Source organism: Agelaius tricolor, unplaced genomic scaffold (genome assembly GCF_023055355.1).
Source record: "Agelaius tricolor isolate 1412-34295 unplaced genomic scaffold, bAgeTri1.0.p SCAF_19, whole genome shotgun sequence".
Lineage (NCBI taxonomy): Eukaryota > Metazoa > Chordata > Aves > Passeriformes > Icteridae > Agelaius > Agelaius tricolor.
The window spans coordinates 7829007-7850764 of record NW_027269279.1 but is presented as its reverse complement, the minus strand read 5'-3'; the positions used below and the strand labels follow the sequence as shown (position 1 = coordinate 7850764).

Sequence of the window (21758 nt, the reverse complement as noted above, 5' to 3'; positions counted from 1 at the left end):
TGAGAGAAACTGGTGTATAGTAGGTATATGCACCTATGTTAGGAACAAGCATTTCCTGGCTTTTGAAGTTCAGATAAAAAAAATAATTCACGAGATTTTTTTAATCTACATTTTCTTCTCTTTATTAGAGATATTTACTTGCTACTCAGTTCAGAAGGGCACATTTCCTGGTTTAATCTGTCTGTGTGTACCAAAACAAGTGTACAGACACAGAGAAAATAACTTTATCATGGTTTTACTGAAGTGGGCAGCTAAGATATAAACCATGACTAAATTTGGAGTGGTGGCTTTTTGCCAAATATCTGTATACACATATATATACATTGATTATTTTTTCTCCCTCCCCCAGATATTTTAATTGGGTGAAGTCTGCTGGTCTCAGCTGCCTTTACAGTTGACTTCATTGTCAGCTCTCAGATGGCCAATAGGGGTAATTTTGCACGGGTGACTGATTTTTTTTCTTCCCATAATATGCCCAGTTTCTACAGGCTGTGCTTTCTGCACACTGCTGTATTTCATTGCTTTGTGTCTAATCCAGCCATGTTTGGAGAGTGCTTGGTTTGCCTTGTATGTTCTTCTTTAATTTTCTTTAGTAATTTGAGCTTTATATAACATTTTATTGTAATAACAGAAAGTCCAAAAAATACATCTCTGTGGATGTTATTCTGTGTGTTTCCAAGTAAAAATTGCCATTGAAGTAATGTGGCAGAATTCAAGTTAACAAAGGAGAGATTTTTTACTTGAAAACTGTGTGTTGAAAGACTGCAGAAATTTTCTGTGTAAAATATTTCTATTTTGTAGTGGTGCTTTATGGGGTTGAAGGTGTTATGGCTGTAATATCTGATACATTAAAAATGCTTTAATTTATGTAAAAGTTGTCAAAATGGCAGTGAGAAAACTGAGAACTTGTAAGTGCTTTGTGACATCTTCCTAATGCTGCTGTTGGATCACTAAGGGGAGTTTTTCATGTTTTCAGCATACAAAGTCTGACCTAAAGTACACAAACATAGAGGGGAATTTTCCCATTGACATGAGTGGCCTTTGGAACAGGTCCATGTTTGGTTTCCTTCAGCCCAGGCCCACAGACACTCTCACAGACTGCATAAATATTGGTCCTGTGAGAGAGAAAGCTGAGGCAATGCTTTGTGACTTCCAAAATATGTGGCAAGTATGCAAGCACAGGAGAGCTGAGCTGGAGCAGTAAATGGGCATGTCCTCCCAAGGAGAGCCTGCTGAGGCAAGAAATCCACTGCCATTTTCAGACAGAAGTGAAGAAAAAAGATTCTTGCTCTGCTATTTTTTGGCATGTTCTCATTACAAGGATTTCTTGCTGTGCTTCCTGTAATTCCTCTGACATTCTGGTTACAAATCACCTGTTCTGCCTCAGTCTCCTGTTGCTTACATGACTCTGCCTCCACACATAACAACTTTCTCATGTTAGCTCCACACTGTCTTGTCTTTTCTTCATTATAAATAGTTAAGCAAGTACATAAATAGTTGGTATGTGTTTAACAGCTAAATGCATATTATCACTATGGTCACTTTGATAACACTCTCAAATGTATTTATAAAATTTTTAAATTCAGTTCACTATTGACAGTATAAAGGGGCTTTTATTTGGACAAGATGATAGAGAAGAAGAGCTCAGAGTCCTGCAACTAGAAGTCTAAATTTGGTTATTCCCACATTTACAATCCTTCAAAAATTTACTCTCCATATAATGCACTAAAATGTTTTCTTGTATATTGTAAGGATTTTTTTTCTCAAATACTAATAATCTTATTCTAGTGCATTTAGATTGTTGCAAAAGAAAACTAGTGGTTAGGAATTTATTTCTGACTATGGAATATTTGTATTCATACTGAAAATGTTACAAAGAAAGGTCTCAGTTCACACTCTGTTTGACCTGTGAAAATGTTCCAGGGTATTTTTGTCAAATGTCTGTGGGAATATTTCCCTGGAAATCTGAGAGACTCATACAATGCCTTTGTAATATTGATCAATATATGTAATTGATTTTAAATACCAGGTCAGATGAATCAGTACTTCAGTGTTTGACTGCTTATGAACCACCATTTTCCTGCTTTTTAGGTAAATGACCTTAGTTGTATTTATAAGCAGAGGTTTTTGAGACATTTATTTTGTATCAAAACAATACTTTTTCATTATTGCACACTTTTGGGGTTCTGGATAGGAATGTAAGAGAAAGACCTAAAGAAGGCAGCTGTTGCTGTAGTGTTTCTAGATTCTCTGATTAGGAATAAGAAATACTGCAAATATGAAAGATAAGTACTTTGAGAAATTTCTAGCAGAGTTTTTTTGGTTATTCAGACCAGCACATGATTTTTTTGTATATTTCCCAAAACAAAGACTTTCTCAGAATCCTTTTTTGAAGAATTATGCAGATCACCATGGTCGATTACTTGTGTGTCTTGTATTTATCCCTGTTCTGTGATCTGTTCCTTCAGATTATGAATTTTTCAGTGTCTCTGTCATTGCCTGTACCTGATGTAAATACTCCAGAACAATAACCATCACAGTCAAACTAAAGGTGAAGTGAATGTGGCTCTGGCCACTATAGTGAAACTTAGGAGGCCTCATCCTTTGCATTAGGGTTGCTTCAGTATTTCTAGAGAAGAGCTTTCTAAAGGCAGAGGGGAGCCCAGGCCATCCCATGGCTGCACCTGGAGATTCCAGGCTCACCTGAGCCCCAGGCTCTGCTGCTCTCTGCAGGCTCCTGGCTCTGGGGCTCTGCTGCTGTCAGGGACCAGGCTGGAGCAGGAGGAGCCATTACAAAACCCTGAACTATGTACACTGAACCTTTTCTTCATTACAATTTTTATCTTATATTTTGTTTCCAAAGAAGGAATCAGGCCTATTTGTAAGACATATTGGGAATGTGAAGATAATCAGAGTTTCTGGGCATAAGTGTGTGGAAATACTGGATGAATTCAGTGCCCTTCACTGTGACTATGAGGCCCCAGAGATTATTTTGTCTGTTTTGGAGACAAGAAAATGAAGGGATTCTTTTCCTCCCTTTTCAGAATTCTTTGAGAACCCAATCTTCTGTCCATGGGGAAATCAAATACATGTCTTCATTAAGAACCTTTTTCAATGCCTCCTACATTTATGTAATGCAAGTCTGTTTTGTATCTTCTGGGTGTGAAATTCCACTTTCATCATGTCTTATAAGTAGTGAATAGCTCACAGAATCAAGATCTGTACAAGTTTGCTCAGAAAGCAAGAAACATGTTTCTAGAATTTAACTTTGGTCAGTGTCTGCTTTATGCAGATTTGCTAAAATAAAATACTTACGAAAAATCTTTTTTTTTTAATGCTCTTTTACAGGTGCAACTTGTGTTTAATAATATATGTATATTTCAATAGATATGATAATAATGTTTCATAATAGTGTTTCATATGTGGGTTTTTAAGATTGTGCATGATCAAGGAGTAAATAAGCAGAATGCAGTCAGTGTGCATTGTACTGTCAGTTTGCATCTTGCAGGCATCCAGCTGTCTTCTGCCACAAATGACAGACTCCTCTTCCCCTCCTTGGCTGCTGAGGGGTGATTGCCTCTGCTCAGATTCTATTTTTATTTGACCTGCAGACAATTGTGTATATTCTCCATTTATTCCCTTAGACCAAACTGGACCTGGCATGACACCTGGTCTTTAAAGCTGTGCCATTGAAAGGATTGATATCTGCCAATGACTGTCTTACTAAAAATTTAATCCTGTTCTTGCTTGATTTTTTATATTGTTTTCTCAGTTTTAGTGTTGCATTATAAGCTAGACATTTTTATAATTTCAAAATGAAAGCAAGGAAATGCTAGAGTTGCAGGCTAGGAGAAATCTCAAGTTGTTCTTTAGAGATGTACTTATTCCTAGAGAAAGTTCAGTGCTTTGATATAACTGCTGTAAAATATGTAGGTCTTCCTGTGATTTTCCCTAAGTTTTGGTTTTCAAAAAGATCTAAAATAGAACAGAGGATGAAAGCCTATCAGGAAACCAGCACAGTCCAGCTTCAGATTTTTAAGTCTGATTATAAGAAGCTGTTATCTCAGGAAGCCTTGCTTGTCCAGCACTTATGATTTCCCCTGAGCAGGAGAAATGCTAATTAATATTCACAGGGCTAAGACAGTTCAGCTCAATGGAGAGACTGCTTTTTATTTTTGCCTTATTTCGACTTTTCCAAACAGACCAAGGTTTTACTTCACATTAAAATAAATGTAGGCCAAAACCCAGCTGACATGATGATGAGACCAATTTAGCTGAGTACACAGGCTGAGCCAGTGGAGTCAGTGTAGCATTAGATAAGAGCTGAGGCTGTGCTCCAAGTGGAAATGCTCCTGCAGCGAAGACAAGCCCTAAGAGAAAGATGTCAGAGAACATAGGAAGCTTACTAGGGCAGAGACTAATATGAATGAAATTAAGTGAAAGGAAAATGTAAGCTGTCAAGCCTCCTAGCTTGGCCTGTAATATGCCATAAATAAATTTCCAAAAGATATTGCAGAATTTTAGCCAGAAAATGTAAGACTGCATAAATAAATGGCCTGTGTGTGTCTGTAGGTGGGTGCTGCATCCAAATTCATCGTGTTGTGTTCTTCCAAGTCAAGGCTGTGTTCAGTCTGTTCCCCATGCAGGGAGAGTGGCTCTTGGCAGCCATTCTAATGCTGTGCCAAGGCTTCTCTTTAGAGCTGGTATTTTCATGAGTTGCAGTGTTATTACACTGTAGTTCTTTGGATGCAAATTACATTTCTCCTGAAAGACAGTATAGAAGTAAATTTTGTTTTGTCCTTTCCAAGGGATGATTTTTTTATCATTATGTCTGAGAAATAAGTCAACACCCATAGAAAATGGCTTTTGGGAAGCAAGGTTTGATATAGTCATTTGAGGCTGAATTTAATTACTAGCTTGTTCCCATTAAAATTGGTAGCAACAGATTCACCAAATGTGCTTTCAAGCTACCATATATTTTGGCTGAAAATGGTTGAGTTCACAAATGTATTACATTCTTTTATCACCAAAAGAAAGTGTACATGGCATCAAAAGTAAAATTTCAGCACTTTAAGAACTTGTTTAGACATTTCTAAACATGGGTTCATGCTATGCAGATACAATAATCATTATTTTCCAGCCTGTTTTAATTTAAAGTGACACTATAATGTAAATGAATGTGCTAAGATATGTTTATATTCTGTGTATTTCATGTAATAAACATTTACATGTAAGTCTGTTCATTGTTGCACACACACACTAAAACCTTCCCTGCTTTCCAAATGGCAGAGTGCTCCCCTTGCCCACCTCCCACTGCCACCCCAAACCTTACCATAATAGGGGCACTTTGAAGCACATGTAGAAGAATAAGAAAAATGACTCTGCTTGATGTGCCATTTGTACATTATTGTTTTAAGAAGGAATTCTTGTAGTGTGTATAATAATATATTTGAAAAGGAGACATTCTTAGTGCATTTTGTTTCCAGAGCAATAAGAATTTCTGTCTTTCAGGCTCCTGAACAACATTTCTCTTTTTGATAAAATATACTGTTAAGGAAGAAAGTGCTTTACATTTATAGGCTGCCTGTTACATTTATTTTTTTTTAAGTCCTAGACCACCAGTTCCTCTATCTCTGCTTCTATCAGAAGAAGAAGCAAGCATACTAATCCAGTCCTTCTGGAGAGGTTATCGGGTAAGAGGAATCTATAATTATTGTGCTTGATGTTGAAAACTGTAGGACTGTGAAGGCCCCAGGGAAAATCCTTACATAAATTTTAAGTAGGGGATACTATAAATAGCTGCTGAGACCCCTATGGTTCATTGGCTTTGGATGTTGCTCTGCCTTATGCCTAGTGACTTCAATTTTTTCACAGGCATTTATGCTGATGTAATCTCACTGTTTTCCTCAACAACAGAAAAATCCACAGAAATTCGATTTTCCAAAGTACAATTAACACCGAACAATTTTCTTTCTTTAACTGAAAGCTGCTTGGGGTAGCTCTCAAGGATGAAGTGGTATTTTGCTTCATGCAGGGATATGTTGGTGAGTGTGGAGATGCATGAGGAGGATTGGTGAGGTCTGTTGAGAAAAAAAAGCATCCAGAAAGAAAAGACAAGGAATTGAGACCAAGAATGGAGATTTATGAGAGACATGAAGGATGTTGTTCAAGGAAAAGGGAAACAAAATGACAAGCAGATGTTGTAAGACTCAATAGTAACACAGCACTAGTGCCATTCCAGTTTAAGAGGGAAAAGCAAGGTGCATAAAATAAATACAAAGAAAATTGTCCAATGCTATTATTTTGGAGGGTAACAGCCATGCTAACCCTTGGATACTAAATAAATTATTTTGAAAATCCTGAAAAAGTTCTGTCAAATATATTTTTTAAAGCTCTGATACCTTCACACTTCAGGAAGAAATGGACTTGAAATTCAGGTGACTTTGGTGATAAAGAAATGTCTTTGACTTCCTTTATCAAAACTTAAGCTTCTAAATAGCCTCCAGATATAGCAGCAATTTTGTTGTGATGGACAGTGAGAGATCTCTGGATGTCAGGTGTTCTTTAAATAACAATCAGTTTAAAACACTCTCTGTTAAATTCTCGACTATTTTTAACAAGCATGAATATATAAGTGGCTCCCATAATGTGCTGTGCAGCCAAAGACAATGAAATACCTTGAAATGTTCTTCTTGACTGATGGATTTTTGTGACTTTCTGCTTGTTTGTTTCCCATTATTTTTCTTTTTTTAAACAGAGACAGCATTGACACTAACATGAATTAGCACTGACAGAATCCCTGCAGGCATCCTTACAGTGGGGGCAGCCATTATCCAATAACAGTTCTGTTTGCTGAACACTGCAAGGTTGCTCAGATATCTTCTGCTGCTCTGAAAGCTTGTGAAGGGCACAATCCTTCCCTGCAAAGATGAACTTCAGGGTTTTCACCCTGGTATTTATCATTCTAAACCAATTCCCAGAAATGAGAGAGAAATTCTATAAAAAATTCTATTCTTTTTTATGTCTCCTATAAAAGGTAGGAGACAAAAAAGAATTCAGGCTATAAAATTAGCTATTAATGTTTTACCTTATTTGAGGTGAAAGAACATGGGGTTTTAAAAATTAAAAATTGCAATCAGAATATAAAATAAAAATCATTAGTACCAAATTACTACATAAAGCAGTGTGTTATCCTTGGCTTGCAGATTAAGAGAACACTAAGCTTAAATAGGATTTCATCACATTAATGATAAGTATATTATGAAAAATTACGAAAGAACTCAGATTATTTGCTTTTAAAATAAATAACTCAGCTAACACTGATTAATGTTAATAACTGATAATTACTGAATACTTACAAATAATGCCTTTTTGCACTCTAAAGATATTTTTGTGTCAAAATTTTAAACTGTTTTCTGAAGTTTTTCATTAAACCTTGTTTTATAATTCAGAGGATTTAGAATTTTGAAATACTGCTTTTGAAATAAAAATTGACACAGTGTGATAATGCTGGGTAATTAAACATGAGCACACAGATAACATGACAGTGAGATTGAGAGACAGGTACTTCATCCTTGTTCTTCTAGGACACCTTTTCTATGGATTCAGACCATTTTTTGAGGTATTTTCTTGACCATATTGATTCAGGCACATCAGTAAGCAGTAGAGTTTATCTAGTTATATAACTGACTGAGCATCAGTCTTCTCTTGGTACTTCACTTGTTTCTGCTACCTCCAGCTGTCTGAGCATGCCAGTATCAAAAACACATGGCAAAAAATGCAAAAATGGATCAGGCAATAAAGGTTTTCTGTGTAAAGGGGGAAAAAAGCTACAGAATATTGAGAACTCTGATGAATAAAGCATGATCAAAACAGTAAATTCATCCTTATCTGCAGCACATTTCAGAAAAACACTTGTTTAATTGTTGTAGTAATAATTAATGGCTGCCATCAACCAAGCCCTTGCTACAATCTTTCATGCAAAGACATTGATGGGCACTCTGACAATTATTTCAAGTTTAATCAAGAAAGGAATTCCTCAACAAATAGCAGTGGAAAATAGATCTGCTGAGTTCTCTGAGAAGATCACAGAAAGGAGGACATCATCTTGAGAGGGCCAGGAGGAGCACCCAAGTAAGACTTGAGACAGCTCTGTCATCAGAATTCTTCCTTTTCACTTTCCATATCGTTTTTATTGAGGTTCCATTCATCTGTCACAGGCCAAGGCAATATTCAGCTTGGTGTCAATTTTCCAGGCACTTTTCCAGAAAAATGTGATATATTCCTTCACCCCTCTACTACAGAATCTTTGCTTAGTGCCTTTTTTTTTTTTTAATGGGCTCTTTTTAATCTTTGAAATTTGCATAACTATTCCAGACTAACAGAAATTTTTCATTAATAGAATTTCCTCTGATGTCTCTGAGTGAACCTTTAGTGTTATCCTTATCTGCTGTGCTACATGTTCTCACCTAGCACTGAAAACATGGGGGTTTGGACTAAATCTTGTAATATCTTAGAGCTGAAATTGAACAGCATTATGTAAATATTCAGTGCTATTTTATACACATCCTTTGAGCAAAAGCTGAAGATAAAAATGCTCCAGTTTTGCTTTGTATTTCACAAGGCGTAGTTGTACTTTTGCTATCACAATATAAAATAAAACCATTTCAGTTTATATCTGTTTATATAAAGTTTATATCACAGTTTATCTTGCTTTCCAGCAAGCTGTGGCTACCAGCAAAGGCCTAAACCCAGAAGGTCACACAAATATTCCCTGTTATTTTCAGCAAGTGTGGGAGTGAAGTCTCCCTTCAAAGCTCAGAGCCCTCCAGGGTTGCAGGCAGTGCTGGCCTGCAGGAGACACATTGGAAAATCTGGAAAAGATTCTTGACTCTCTCTTTATTTGCCTGGAGATTTTGCTGCTAAGTCATGGCTTTTTCATCATGCCAGCATTTCTGGTTTCAAAGCAGAACTTTCTAAGGCATTATCAGTAGGCTAAACTGCATTATAACTATGCTGAACTGTAATCTATTAAGCATATTTGGAACTTGTTAGTGTATTTTGTAACATTCCTGTCACCTGTTTTACTGCAGGTGGCATATCTGTGTTCTTTTTTCCTTTTCTGGTCACTTTTCTAAAAAGACATTTTGTTCTGGGAGCTCATTTTACTGCTTGGATTTAATGCTGACTTTGGAGTATTTGAGTACCTGACTCTGCCTTTATCTCAGAACTCTGTATTTCCCTGGGTATTTCACTGCTCTGCCACTGCTTTATTTGCTTTGGGAGACTATACAGAAGCTACTATACTTGCCTTTTATCTTTTAACTGTTAGGAATTATTGTCTTTATGTTCAATATACAGAGACAGCTGTGGCCCTGTCATGGGCCAAAATACAGGTCTTACACAGCTGGGGTTGCAAATGGACACATCATGTTCTCAGAAATTGTATATTTGGATATAGAGGTAGTAATTTCTCTATCTCCCTGCCTCTTGCACTTCTGTCATTTATATGCTTGTGTCCCCTAAGCATTTCCTTAACCCTTTCCTGTGCAGACAAACTGACTCCATGTAACAAAGAATTATTTGGCTTATAAAAGCATACATGACAGCATAAAGGAAAAAATGTCTCTTGCAAGCCTAAAGAAATTATCCTGTGTTTGGATTATATTTTATGTTTGAAAATAGTATTTGATGGATTTAATAGAACATTATCTTTTTTTTTTGTATAGCTGAAGATGTCATTTGTAGCTGTAACTTCTTTAATTTTTAAAATTTCATAGAAACCTTGTAAGAAGCCCTTATAACTTTTATAGAAGATACAACAGAACTATATCAGTATAATAAAATATTATTGGAGCTCTAAGATGTATCTGATCTCAAGTCACTGAGCAAAAGTCTTGTCTGTTTTTATTGATCAAGTAACCTTGCATTGTATTTCTGCCCTGCCAGTGCACTGTCTGAAACATAGCAAGTTATCTTCTTCTAAGTGGATTGAAAAGTGCTATGGGAGTTCAGCTACTGTTTATTGCATTCTTAGCTGCAGCACATAGGAGAAATCCTGTGAGGAAAGAATACTTTTGATAAATAATTTAAACTTTTTTCTTTAAGGTTTGGGGTTTTCTATAACTAGTGGAAAACTAAGTTGTGCTCTTTGCTCTGTATGTGTCTCAGTAAAGTGGGAGAAAAGCAGAGTGTAATGGAGAAGAGCAAATAATAGAGTTCAGGTCACAGAACAAGCTCTCCACCATATCCTCTAAGAATACAAGATATACAATTCTATTTGGAAATTTTCTAGGGAACTAAGTCATTATCTTCCTGCAAGCAAAAATGTGTCCAGGAGAAACTAAGCTTATTGCTGCTTGTTTCTACCATGTTGTTGCACTTCAGACTGAATTACTGGGACATTGAACCTTAGAATCATGGAATGGTTTGGGTTGGAAGGAACCTTAAGGATCATCCAGTGCCATCATCATGGATCATCCCTGTGCCATGGGCAGGGACCCCTTCCCCCAGAGCATATGCTCAGAGCCCCATCCAGCCTGGCCTTGGACCCTGCCAGGGATGGGGCAGCCTCAGCTTCTCTGAATGTAGTCCTGAAACAGAATGACATTTTTATATGTAACATTTAGGAAAAAAACCCCAACCCCAGAAACTGCATTTTAAAAATAATTCTATTACAATTTATGACTAAGAGAATGATCCCCAGTGTCCAAGGTGATGCTGGCATGACCCTTTCCACTCCTGTTCAGGACAGGATCTCATGTACTGGAGGCAGTAATTGTGTGAATGCCAGCAGTGGGGAACACTCTGCTAATTAATCAAATCTGCTACAACAAGTGGAAGTAGCAGAGTGGTAAAAGCTGTTGATGCAGAGCTAGTTCACTTCTATGTTAGTGGGAACTACACCAGTACAGAAACAATACTAGAAGAATTCAGCTTACATCTAAATGAAATCAAGGCCTTTGGCTGTTGTATTTTTTTTTTTTTTTGTGGAAGCAGAATTATGCCTTTCACGGGGTGATTGACTGACAAAGAATAGGTACCATGTAATGCAGTCCAATTACTTTATAACAGATTAATGGCTCTCCTGTTTGTGAAAATTGTGTGGGTGGGATTGCCAGTCAGCCTATTTGCAGCTGATGGCAGGTGTGAATCAGGTTGATGGAATAAATTTTCTTCTGCATGACCCTTCAGACTCCTCTTCTGCTCTATTATTTTGGTCAGTGGGTTGGTTTATAGTGTTATGCTTTACTAAAGGCACTAATACCCTTCAGCATAAGGCTTTAAATTTTAATTAACTCAGAGAATTAGCATCTCACTGCAATCTCATTCCCAGGAGTCCTTGGTAATCAAAGTGATCCTCTAATAGACATATTTATGTTTTCAATTGGATTTGTCAATTATGTGGATTTTATTTCTCTGTAAGCTGAAAACTGTAAACCTCTGGGATTTTGCTTTTACCTCAGGCCCAGCAAAGAGGATGGCTGTCACATATTTGCCCAGGCACAGCCTTGTGAAAAAAATTGTATTCTCATCCTGGATAACACAAAGGTATACAATTTTAGTTTTCTTTTCTGATTCCCCTTTCCCAGGTTCGTTGTGATAGTGAAATACAAGAGCTCCGTCAGTGGCAAAAGAAGCTGAGAGAGGAGAGGTACATTCATGAGGTGGTGAGAAAATTCTGGGCTAAACAGGAAGCCAAAGGTAAGTGAATTAAATTGTGGGGTTTTTGGTTGGTTGGTTTGTTTGTTTTTTACATTGTGTTGAATTTTTATACTTTGAGTTGTCTAAAAAATAGGCCACACAGTAGGACACTGAGAGAGAAGGTAATGTCTGGTGGAAATGTTGGCTCTTTCTTTACAGTCAATACTCTACTTGAGTTGCCTGTGCAGCTGAAAGTGGCAATGAAAAAATACAATATAGGGCTTAAATTCAATACTTTTGGAAAACTATGACAATTTGCTGGCACAGTATTTTGTAGGGCAGGATTAGACACCTACCAGCTACTCATCATGTAAAGCTGATTGTTACCAGATGGGTTGTAGTACAGTTTTTCTGGACTGTGGAATTTTTATCTGGTAAATATTCTATTGGCATTTTCCTGTAGTTATTTACAGCAGAATTTGGTCTGTACAGTTCTAAAAAGAAAAAAATAGAAAACAAAGTCAAACAACCTAAAAAATTGCCAAGAGCAATAAAGCTAGATTGCTTCTGGCACTGTAATGTATTATTTTTTTGTGCTGTTTGTGGACAAGGCTTTACTGACAGGGCCAAGTTACCATTCACTTAAGCACACAGATAATAATCATCATCTTTGCCCTGAACAACAGGAGAGTGATAATTTTTGGTGATAGGAATTTGTTACAAGGGCTCTGTAGATTTTCCAAACATTTATTTATATTTATATTGCAGTTTTAATTATGAAATATTGGGTTTTATTTACCAATCCTTGAAATTGCCTGAGGGATATTTTATAGGTTCTTTTATAGGATATTTAAATGAAAATAATTAATTCTTAGGAACAAAATCATTCATCACAGCAAGGAAAAACTGTGTTTATATGTGTTTGTATATATGGGGTGTTCATATGCTGTAAGGGAAGTAGAATTCTTGGTTTTAGTAGCTTAGATCTAGAAGATTAAATCATGTAATAACAGAGCACAAAAATGATGAAAAGACAAAATCAGTGAGACATTGTCTTCCAGCAGACTTGACTGACATAGAAAGAAAATTTTGGCAGAGCAACCAGCTTTCTTCAAGTGGGATTTCATAGCCTCTCTACTACAGTTTATTTTGAGTTGACTCGGTTAAAAAATGTAGGCATCTTTTCTTTTTAAAAGAAACCACAGATATATCTGGCTTTAAGAATCTGAAAACACTGAATTCAAATTTGCTATCATAACATTATTCTCATAAATTCAAAACATAAAAGATGGATTTTTCTCTTTGTAATACATAGTTAATTCTGTCAGTGTTAATTGTTGGAAATTGCATTTCTGGAGATAATGATAGAGGTTGACCTTGCAGGCTTGCTAATGCCTTTTAAGTGATTGCAATTTAATGTTTGTGGCTTGGACTCTGTTTTCAGTTTGTTAATATTTTTATCATCTCATCAAGGCATGTTTTTTCTCACATTCCATTGTCCATGATACCAGCAAAAGTTAGGTATGCATGTTTCCCACTTCTGAGAGACAAACCTATATATTCACAACACACCAGTGTGGAAAAAGATGAATATGATATTAGATGATTACACAGTCATAGTTTGCAGTCTTCATGCATGTAAAATCTTAAAGGGGAAAATTACAAGTTCATCTTCAGAGGACAAGGTGAAGTCATTCTCAGAATACTGCAATGAAGAAAAATAGGGGCTAAGGGTGGACTGTGTCATTTGACAGTTGAATTGATTAAAAATCTCCTGTGTCTGAGGAAATTTAATCTTCCTATAAACTATACTTAGGTTGTTTTGGAGACTTATGTAGTGGTAAGACTTCCTTTGCCAATTGTTTCAAAAGGAAAAACAAATTTCCTTTTAATCACTCTCACAGAGCTTTCCTGTCATCAAATAATTTATTTTAGGACTCTAGGACACACAGCTGTTTCATCACATCAAAGAAAGTTGCAAAATTACCCCTTTTCAATTTTTTTTCTTCAACCAGAATAAGTTTATATTGCTAATATCACATCAGCTTTCGATATTATCACACTGTTTCTGTAATTTCTTAACTGAGCTCTGTTAAGTTAATTTAAGAGTATCCCCACATCAAATAGCCTTGGGGCCCAGGCAGATGGCTATTTGGAAACAGCTGTACGAGTTGGAGAAGTTACTGTCCAGGGGTTTTCATTATCAATCTCAGCTGTGATGCCATAATTCATTTTGTTAGTGCTCCAGCTGCTCTTTTTTCTGCTCTTATTATCCTGCTGTTTATTAGTGTCATTAAACCCAATTTCAGTGTAAAGTCAGCAAGGTTAGTTTAACTGCTTTCACCAGTGATTCCACCCAGCCCAGCTGACTTTGTGCTGGAGTGGATGGTGAACACTCACACAATAATGAATAGCAGAACACAACTACTTTTTAACCTTGTCTTTCTAAGCATTTGGTTTAACTGAATTAATTAATTTGGTTAATTCAATTAATCCCCTTTAATTAAGCCACTGAACTCTGTATTAAGCAGACAAAGCATTTATTGTTACTAAAACCTCAGATATCACAATTAAAGCATTAAGATTCATGGTCAAAAAAGAAAAAGTTGCATTTTTAAGTAGATACAGCATTTTATTATGAAATTAACCACATTAGGAAAAATAATGAAGGATCTCTTTAATTTGTATGTAACTAACTCTGTTTATTAGATGCTGTAAACAGTGTTGAATCTAACTGTAGGGGATGAATGGTGAGCTGCCAAATAGCTTTTAGAAAATGATGACTCGAGCAGTAATGTGATTCTATTGACACTACTAGAAAGATCAGCATACCTTCCATGGAAATATCAGCCAAAGACTCAGTTAATGTGAGCTAACAGGCAGAGTCTGCTTTGTTGAGATTTCAGCACAATGAAACCTTATTGCAAGGGTCTGTTCTAGGTAAAAACATAATTTTATGAAAATGTGTTTGTATGTGATACTTATAAAAGGATAGTAAGGAGATACTTCCCTGTTTGCTCCAGTGAAGTTCTTTAGTCGTCCCTCAGTCCATCTTTTATACTCTTTATTATTAGTTTTGCAAAGTGCTCTAGGATAGAAAGTGTGAAACTGCATGAAAATTACTTTATGCATTAACAGCACCTTGCAGGACTGTTGACCTCTTTTAATGCATGTTCTGGCAAAATTTCTTTTTGAGTGCAAAGAAAAACGTGTGTTTCCTTCAGCATGTATCCAGGATCATAAAGCCAGAGCATTCTTGGCTGACATTTTATTTGCTATACTGCTCCACTGCTGTGTAAAATTACATTCCACAAAATGATCTATATTTAAGGTATGACAGTCCTTACTCTGAACAATTTCAGACTGAAAATGTAGAGATAAGTATAACACTTAAGACTCAGTTTTGTGACTCACAGCTTTAGACCTGAAGGGAGAAGGAATTTTCTCTAATATAGCACAGCTGATGGGATAAATTTGTTCCACAATTTTTTACAGAATTAAAAAATTGTTTGCTTTCTATAGAAAATACAGTTAATTAAAACTCAACCTCCAGAGAATGTGAGTGACAGATTTTGGTTCTGAGCACCATTTTGTGCAGATTTAGTATGGATAGGACAGCACTGGAAATGAAAGTGCCTGTCCTACAATGAAAGGAATTTGAAAAATCCTTAAACTTTTAAAAGAAAATACCAAAATCTTCATCACTTATGTGACCAAACATTGCTGACACTCTATTGCAGGGGTAACTTCTCTGCTGTTGGAAGGACATTGCTGCTGTTACACAAACATTATTTCCAGCTATGTTGTGTCCTAAGGGGATTTTTTTCTTGTTCTTACCAGCATAAAATTTGTGAAATTTTACTTTAAAAAATCAGTATTCTTAGGGAAAATAGTCAAGGAAAAAATATTCCTGGGTTTATGGCAATACCAATTGTGACCCTGTTAGCTGGCAGGTCTTACAAATCAACCATAGCCTGGGCTTTGCAAGGCTCTTGTGTAAAAGAGGACACAGTGTGTGGAAAATGCACTTAAATCAAAATAAGACAGAAAGTAATCTTCACAGCAGGTGAGGAGGGTGATTTCCAGATACAGGAGGGAATATTCTTTTACATTCTATTCAATTTCCAAGCTGTATTTTTCCTTTGGCAGTAGGAGTTATTACTTACCTATATGGAGAGGTTTAAAAAATACTTCTTTCATGGCAATAATCTTTTCCCTTGGGAAGATGCATCCAGCAATACTCTGCAGAACTCAAAATGGAGGTGCTCTGGAAAATCCTTGCAAATATAAATGAGATATAAGGGAGAACAGGCTGCATATTTCTGGTGCTAGAGCAGGAACAGATGCACAGTGTCAAGAAGCAGAGAAATGCAGCCACTCACTCCTGCTGCAGCTGTGATGCCTCCACCTGAACCAGGATTCAAAAGCTTTGTTCAACTGAAGTTAAACTGAACAGGAGAAATCCAGTCTGCATTCTTTTGAAGGATGCCTGTATGCAATCATATCACATCAAAGCAGAATTAATTGGAGAAGAGAAAAATATTACATTCAGAACCCAGAAAAAAAAAATGGCTACACTGTGAAATTTCTTTAAATTCATTCCATAAACATCCTTATGAAGTTACAGCCACATGCATGTTTGTAGGACTGAGTCGTTTCCCAAAGAAAATATTGAAAAGAGGATATATTTATAAATGGGAAATCTTACACTAGGCTTAAGATAATATTTAAAATTACTGCAGGTAATAATGTTGGATTAGGAAAGGCATAGTCTGAATAGCTAATGGATTTCATAAAGACTGCATCTCTGTGGTTTATTCAGGAAAATTCAGCCCTGTAAAATGTAAGGAATTAATCAGTTTTATGTGAGAGTTTCTTTTTTCCCTTGCTACTTTCACCAAGGGTGGTTGAAATAATTGAAGAAGATTTTGAAACAAAATAATTTGTTTTAATTTAATCTGCCCTCCTTTTACTGCAGCTTAATTCTTTAATTAATCTCATAATGGAATTCTTGAAAGTGATGACCTCCTCATATTCTATGGTTTTACACTTTTAATCTGATTTATTATAAAACAAATTTATGTCCACACATATATATATATATTAAGATCTTATATGTTGAATGTATTTTTTCTAATAATTTGGTTTCAAACTAAGCTTTATAAACAGGTTAAAAGTGGAAGGCTGCTTGCTGTCACTAGGACACTGCACTTAAAATAATTAAATAATTTCATTCTCCTTTTTTTTTTAACATTACTGTATTTACAGGTATTTGGTTTTTTCTTTCTGAAAGCAAAAGTGCTGCAGTCAAAATGGTTTAAATGGTTTTAAATGGGGACATATATATGATTGCTTTTGATTTAAAAGCCCATGTATAAAATTTGACTTACATAGAAGAAGACCTTAAATTTTCTTTTTTTTAAAGAGAGAAAAAAAAAGAAAATCAAAGAACAAAGCAGTACCGAAGGCAGAGTATGTGCTGGTGGTTTTCATCAAGCTTAATTCAAAATGCTTGAGATGTTTTTGAAAGTTTAATCTTGGCACTAACAGCTGAGAATGTAGTGATAAAAGTCATAAGACTCATGATACAGAATCCAATTTATTGGTCCACACCCTGGACTCAGACATCTTTGAAAATGTATAAAGATTACAGTAACATTTAATTTCTGAAACTACGTTGGGAATGTTTGAAAAAATAAGAAGGAAAGATGATCATTTAGATAAACTGCAGCACGTGGCCTTCTAAGTGTGCTTCCACAGGCTCAGCAGTGGGCCTGTGAGCACAAGTCTGACCTAATCCTCCAGTACCAAAGCTGTACTTTCACTCATTCCTCTGCACTTGTTAATAATGGAAAAAAAGGAAAATTGCAATTTGGTGATTCTTCTGCAATTATATAAACATATTTTTGTTTGCTTTTTCTTTTTTTTTTTTTTAAGAGAGGAGAAATTCTTCATGGGTTCTGCAATCATCTTCCTTTTTCCGCTTTTATCCTTAAAGTGAAAAACATTGGAGCATTTTTATTGAAAATGCTGCTGGTGTTTTTTGTAAACCATTTAGATAAGCAAACCCCAAATTTCTGTTTATAACTATGGGATGTGGAGCTTTTCTCCAGAAGCCTGGAGAAAAGGCTGTCACCAGCTGAAAAATAAAGCCTCCAAATAGTCCTGCAGCAAAACAAGATTTGAGACTTTTGGTTAAAGAAAAAAGAAGGGGGGAGGTGGAGTAGGGAGAGAAAGACCCTGAGCTGTTGGTGGAGTACTGAAATGGGACTCAGGGAATACAAAAAGTGTCTGACAGATTGCAGAACCCAGAGCTGCTTGCCCTGGCTCCCTTGGAGCCCTCCCTGTGGCACCAGTCTGCTTTCTTACCTGATGCTTTCTTTTAGTCTGCACGAGAGTTTAAATGTGGTAACTTCACAGAACCTATCACATTTTGCAAGCTGGAATCATGTCAGAAATAAGAGGGGCTAATGGGGATAAATGCAGTTTTCATGAAGCTGCCCAGCAAATCTGGAGTTCTGGGTTTCTGCCCATGTTGATTTCTGCCTGTAAATCCCCAAATGCTTTTAGCTGAGGACCTGCCACTCTGGGATCATTTCTATTTCTGGTCAGTCCTTTCTGTTTTCATCATTCTCTTTTTCTATCTTGAGTATTTAAATTGAAAAAGCCTGCATTAATCAGATGTCTGGAAATGCACTGGTTGCCTTCATTCTGCATTTTCTTCTCAGTCCAGGGTTGTGTTCTATAAACTGTTGTGTTTCTGTGGCTGTCTCTTCATTAATCTCAGATCATTGAATGATTTGGAGGGCACTTGGATACTTTTAAACAATAGCCTCCAGTACATCTAATTCTCTGTAGTTTTTTTCTCTCCTAACTCAGGTGTTCATGGCTGTTGTTCATCTACTCCAATACTTGTATCTCCCCATATTTCTCTTCTTTTTGTACACCTTGAATTGTAAAAATGCCATTCAAATATATTCTAATGAATTCTGAGTCTTCCTGTCAAAATATGAGAGAAGCAATGGTGCATTGCACAAAGAAATTCTGCTAGAGATCTTCCAGCCCTTATTCCCCATGTGTATCTCTGAATGTTGGTGTTTGGAAGTCTCCTGTATTTCAGCCCTTACTTTGTTAATCTGATCCTAAGTGAATTAAAAAGTGCCCTGAAACTTTTTGTCCTCTACAGTCATGAAAGCTTTGACAAAGTCTGCTCCTGATTTGGAGAATTAGGTTTGTCCTGCCACTTCTAAAAATCCATTTTGCAGAGGCCTCTTCTGCTGAGTGATCCTCTAACAGTTCCATTTCAGATTCATGACTTATGGGAGTGTCTATGGGCAGGAATAATTTCCATTTTAACATTTGTTTGGTTAATGTATCTGTATGCAGTAGATTATTTCCCTATCACTAGTGACTGAATATCTCCTGGAGTGAAAGGTTTCACTAATAATTGTATACAGGCAGACTTCCAATAGTAAGAGGCTAAAATTATAAACACTATATAAAAAAACTTTCTCTTTAAAAGTCAGGTCTTATTTCAGCAAGATTGCTGGTGGCTCCAATTTCATGTTCAGGCTTCTTTGGCATTTCATTGGGAGGCTAGGGTGAAACTCCTTTCTATATATATATTTTACTCTAAGCCCCTGCTAATAAGTTATTCCAATAGATTTTCTTTAATGGATTTTCATCTTCTCATAGTCTGAGTCTGTAGTATTTTTCATTACTGTTTTCAACTTTTTAAATTGCTAAATTAGTTCTTAGAGTTCTATGAAGAAGAAATGCACTCTTTATATAGTGTGGGAGCATAAACCTTTCCTAAGCTCCTGTCACAAGCCAGTTGTGTTATCCAGTAGTGCACAAAGTAGGTCATAGTTTATTCACTGTTATGCTGAAACAACCAAGTGTCAAACCAAAACATCAGTTCTGTACATTAAGATGAGGGAAAATGATGCCTGCCATCCAAATTAGATGATAAGGATGTTTGAACTTACTGCTTAAATAAATAGGAAAAAGCTCCAAGTTTTGCAGGTTTTTGAATTTTGCCTTCCCAGATACATTCCAGTGCTTCCTTTAGCCATCATCTGTGCCTCAGCATTGCAGCACAGACATGAGAAACTATGTCAAATGAGCTGCATTCCCAAGGAACATGGCAGACCAAGTAGTAGATGACTTTATTGTAGTAGGTCAAAAATAGCAGATAACAGTTGTGCTCCTCAGGAACACCCCCAGCTCACCTCCAAAGAAATTTATCACCCACTGGTGCTTGTTATTGCAGTGCTGGCTGTAGTGTCCTATGATTTAAAATGTGCATGTGACTAAAGCATAGTTTAATCAGGTTTTCTCACTCTGAAAAAATAAGACTAAGGAGTATAAAGTCTGAAAAATACAGTAAAGAGACTGAAACATAGTGCTAAAAAATCAAACTGTTCTGATAGGAGAAACCATATGACCTATTCAGGTAGAAATACCAGTACTAGAAGAAATAAGTGAGATGTGAGATCTCATTGTTTCTTAACTTACACTGTTACAGCATTTAAGGGCCTCAGTTCCTCTGTGTCTCAGGACTTCAGACAGGAGCTGATGTTTTAAAAGAACACAAAATACTGATCACGCTGCCACTGAGCACGACTGTGTTATTTAATTCTAATATTGTGCCTCTTTAAGTTAGGCATTTTCTGTAGATAAATTTCATACATTCAGTCACACAAACATCTTGGGATTGAAGTGCTTCAATTTCCCTGCATCCAGCTTTCTGTGAGAACAGTTTTCTTGGCATTTCCCTGGGACTGGCAGCAGTGCACAGTTGCAATCCCCGCTGTGTAAATGGCATCCTGGGGCACTTTGTTCTGCCCAGTTCTGTCCCTGTGCCTTTCCCCAGCATCAGGAACTCTCCCAGAGCACAGGGAATGGTTTCCACTGCAGCAGAACCAGAGCTGGCATTGCCACAGTGTGGGGAGCTGGCCCTGCAGAGCTGCTCACGGTGACTGCAGGGGGAACGGGGCTGCTCACGTGCAGATCTTCACACCTTTTAAAGTGCACTGGAAACTGAAATAAATTTTCTGAGAGGTTTCTCACTCTTGAAAGAATGATAGGACTTCTAGGACTGAAATGGCTAAAATTCAGCATAAGGAATGGTGCAGTTGTAAGCCAGGTTGGTGATGTTGACATTTACAATGTCCATTGTGTTGTCTGAAAGATTATCAGGTGCTGTAAGTTGTTCTAAACATCTTCCTTAGGCATTTCAAAATATTTTAAGCAAGCTAGTTCACTTTGAGGTGGCACAGCCTGAAAAATACATTTCTCCAATGGAAATTTCTAGCAAAAAAACGTAGCCAGGCAGCTTCTTTCTCCATCTTTCCAGCTTATCTGAATCCTGAGGACATCTTACTTTTCTATCTGCATAGGAAGCCAGTATATGTCAAAAACTATTTAAATAACTGCCTGAAATCCAGATTTATGCTGACAGCCTGTGCTTCCTGCTTGGTATGATGTGATTGGAAAATTGTTATGCTTAAGTAACACAGGTTATGATAAGACAAGGACACTATTGACTAAAAGCACTGCTAGCAGATACCTAAAACACCTGCTCATTTTAATGTGAAAGTGTGTGAGCCCTGAGGTTTCTGAATGTTGCAATTTTTATTAAATATTTGCAAATGTCAGCCTCATCACATCAAGAAATATTAGCTAAAATTCAATGAAATAGAAATTATTTTGTATACAGGACATTCATAGTCATAGGGGACATTAAATCCACTCTCAATTTTTCTCCTCAACTGCACAAACAGAAACCCTAAAATCCTGAAAGGTCTTGTGCCATCAAGGCACTGGGCACATATTGCCTTGACCATTGTAAAACAGGGTTTCTCCTGCTGCTCCAGTCTCATTTTGGGTTTCTAAGGGATTGCTGTGTCCCTTCTCATCCACTTTTCCTGGATGCTTTCTATGAGCTGACATTCTCCAGGTTGGGAGCACACTGAGCACCTTAAATTAGCACATGGGCCTGCTGCAGCCCAGCATTCCTGGTATGTACCAAGAGGATTTTGTCTGCTGGTTTTCAGTTGCATGCCTTGGAAGGGTAACTAAGCTCTCCTGAAACTCTATGTTCAAAAGGGGAA

At 36.7% G+C, this 21758-nt stretch overlaps 1 protein-coding gene across 1 annotated transcript in view; it reads left to right on the top strand.

The window, feature by feature from the left end:
* Positions 1-21758, top strand: part of IQCK (IQ motif containing K) — a 37422-nt gene that overhangs the window by 11309 nt on the left and 4355 nt on the right. Inside the window, exons 7-8 of the mRNA XM_071444139.1 lie at positions 5609-5693; positions 11592-11703. Coding sequence (XP_071300240.1) covers positions 5609-5693; positions 11592-11703 — 197 coding nt within the window. The remainder of the gene's footprint in view (positions 1-5608; positions 5694-11591; positions 11704-21758) is intronic.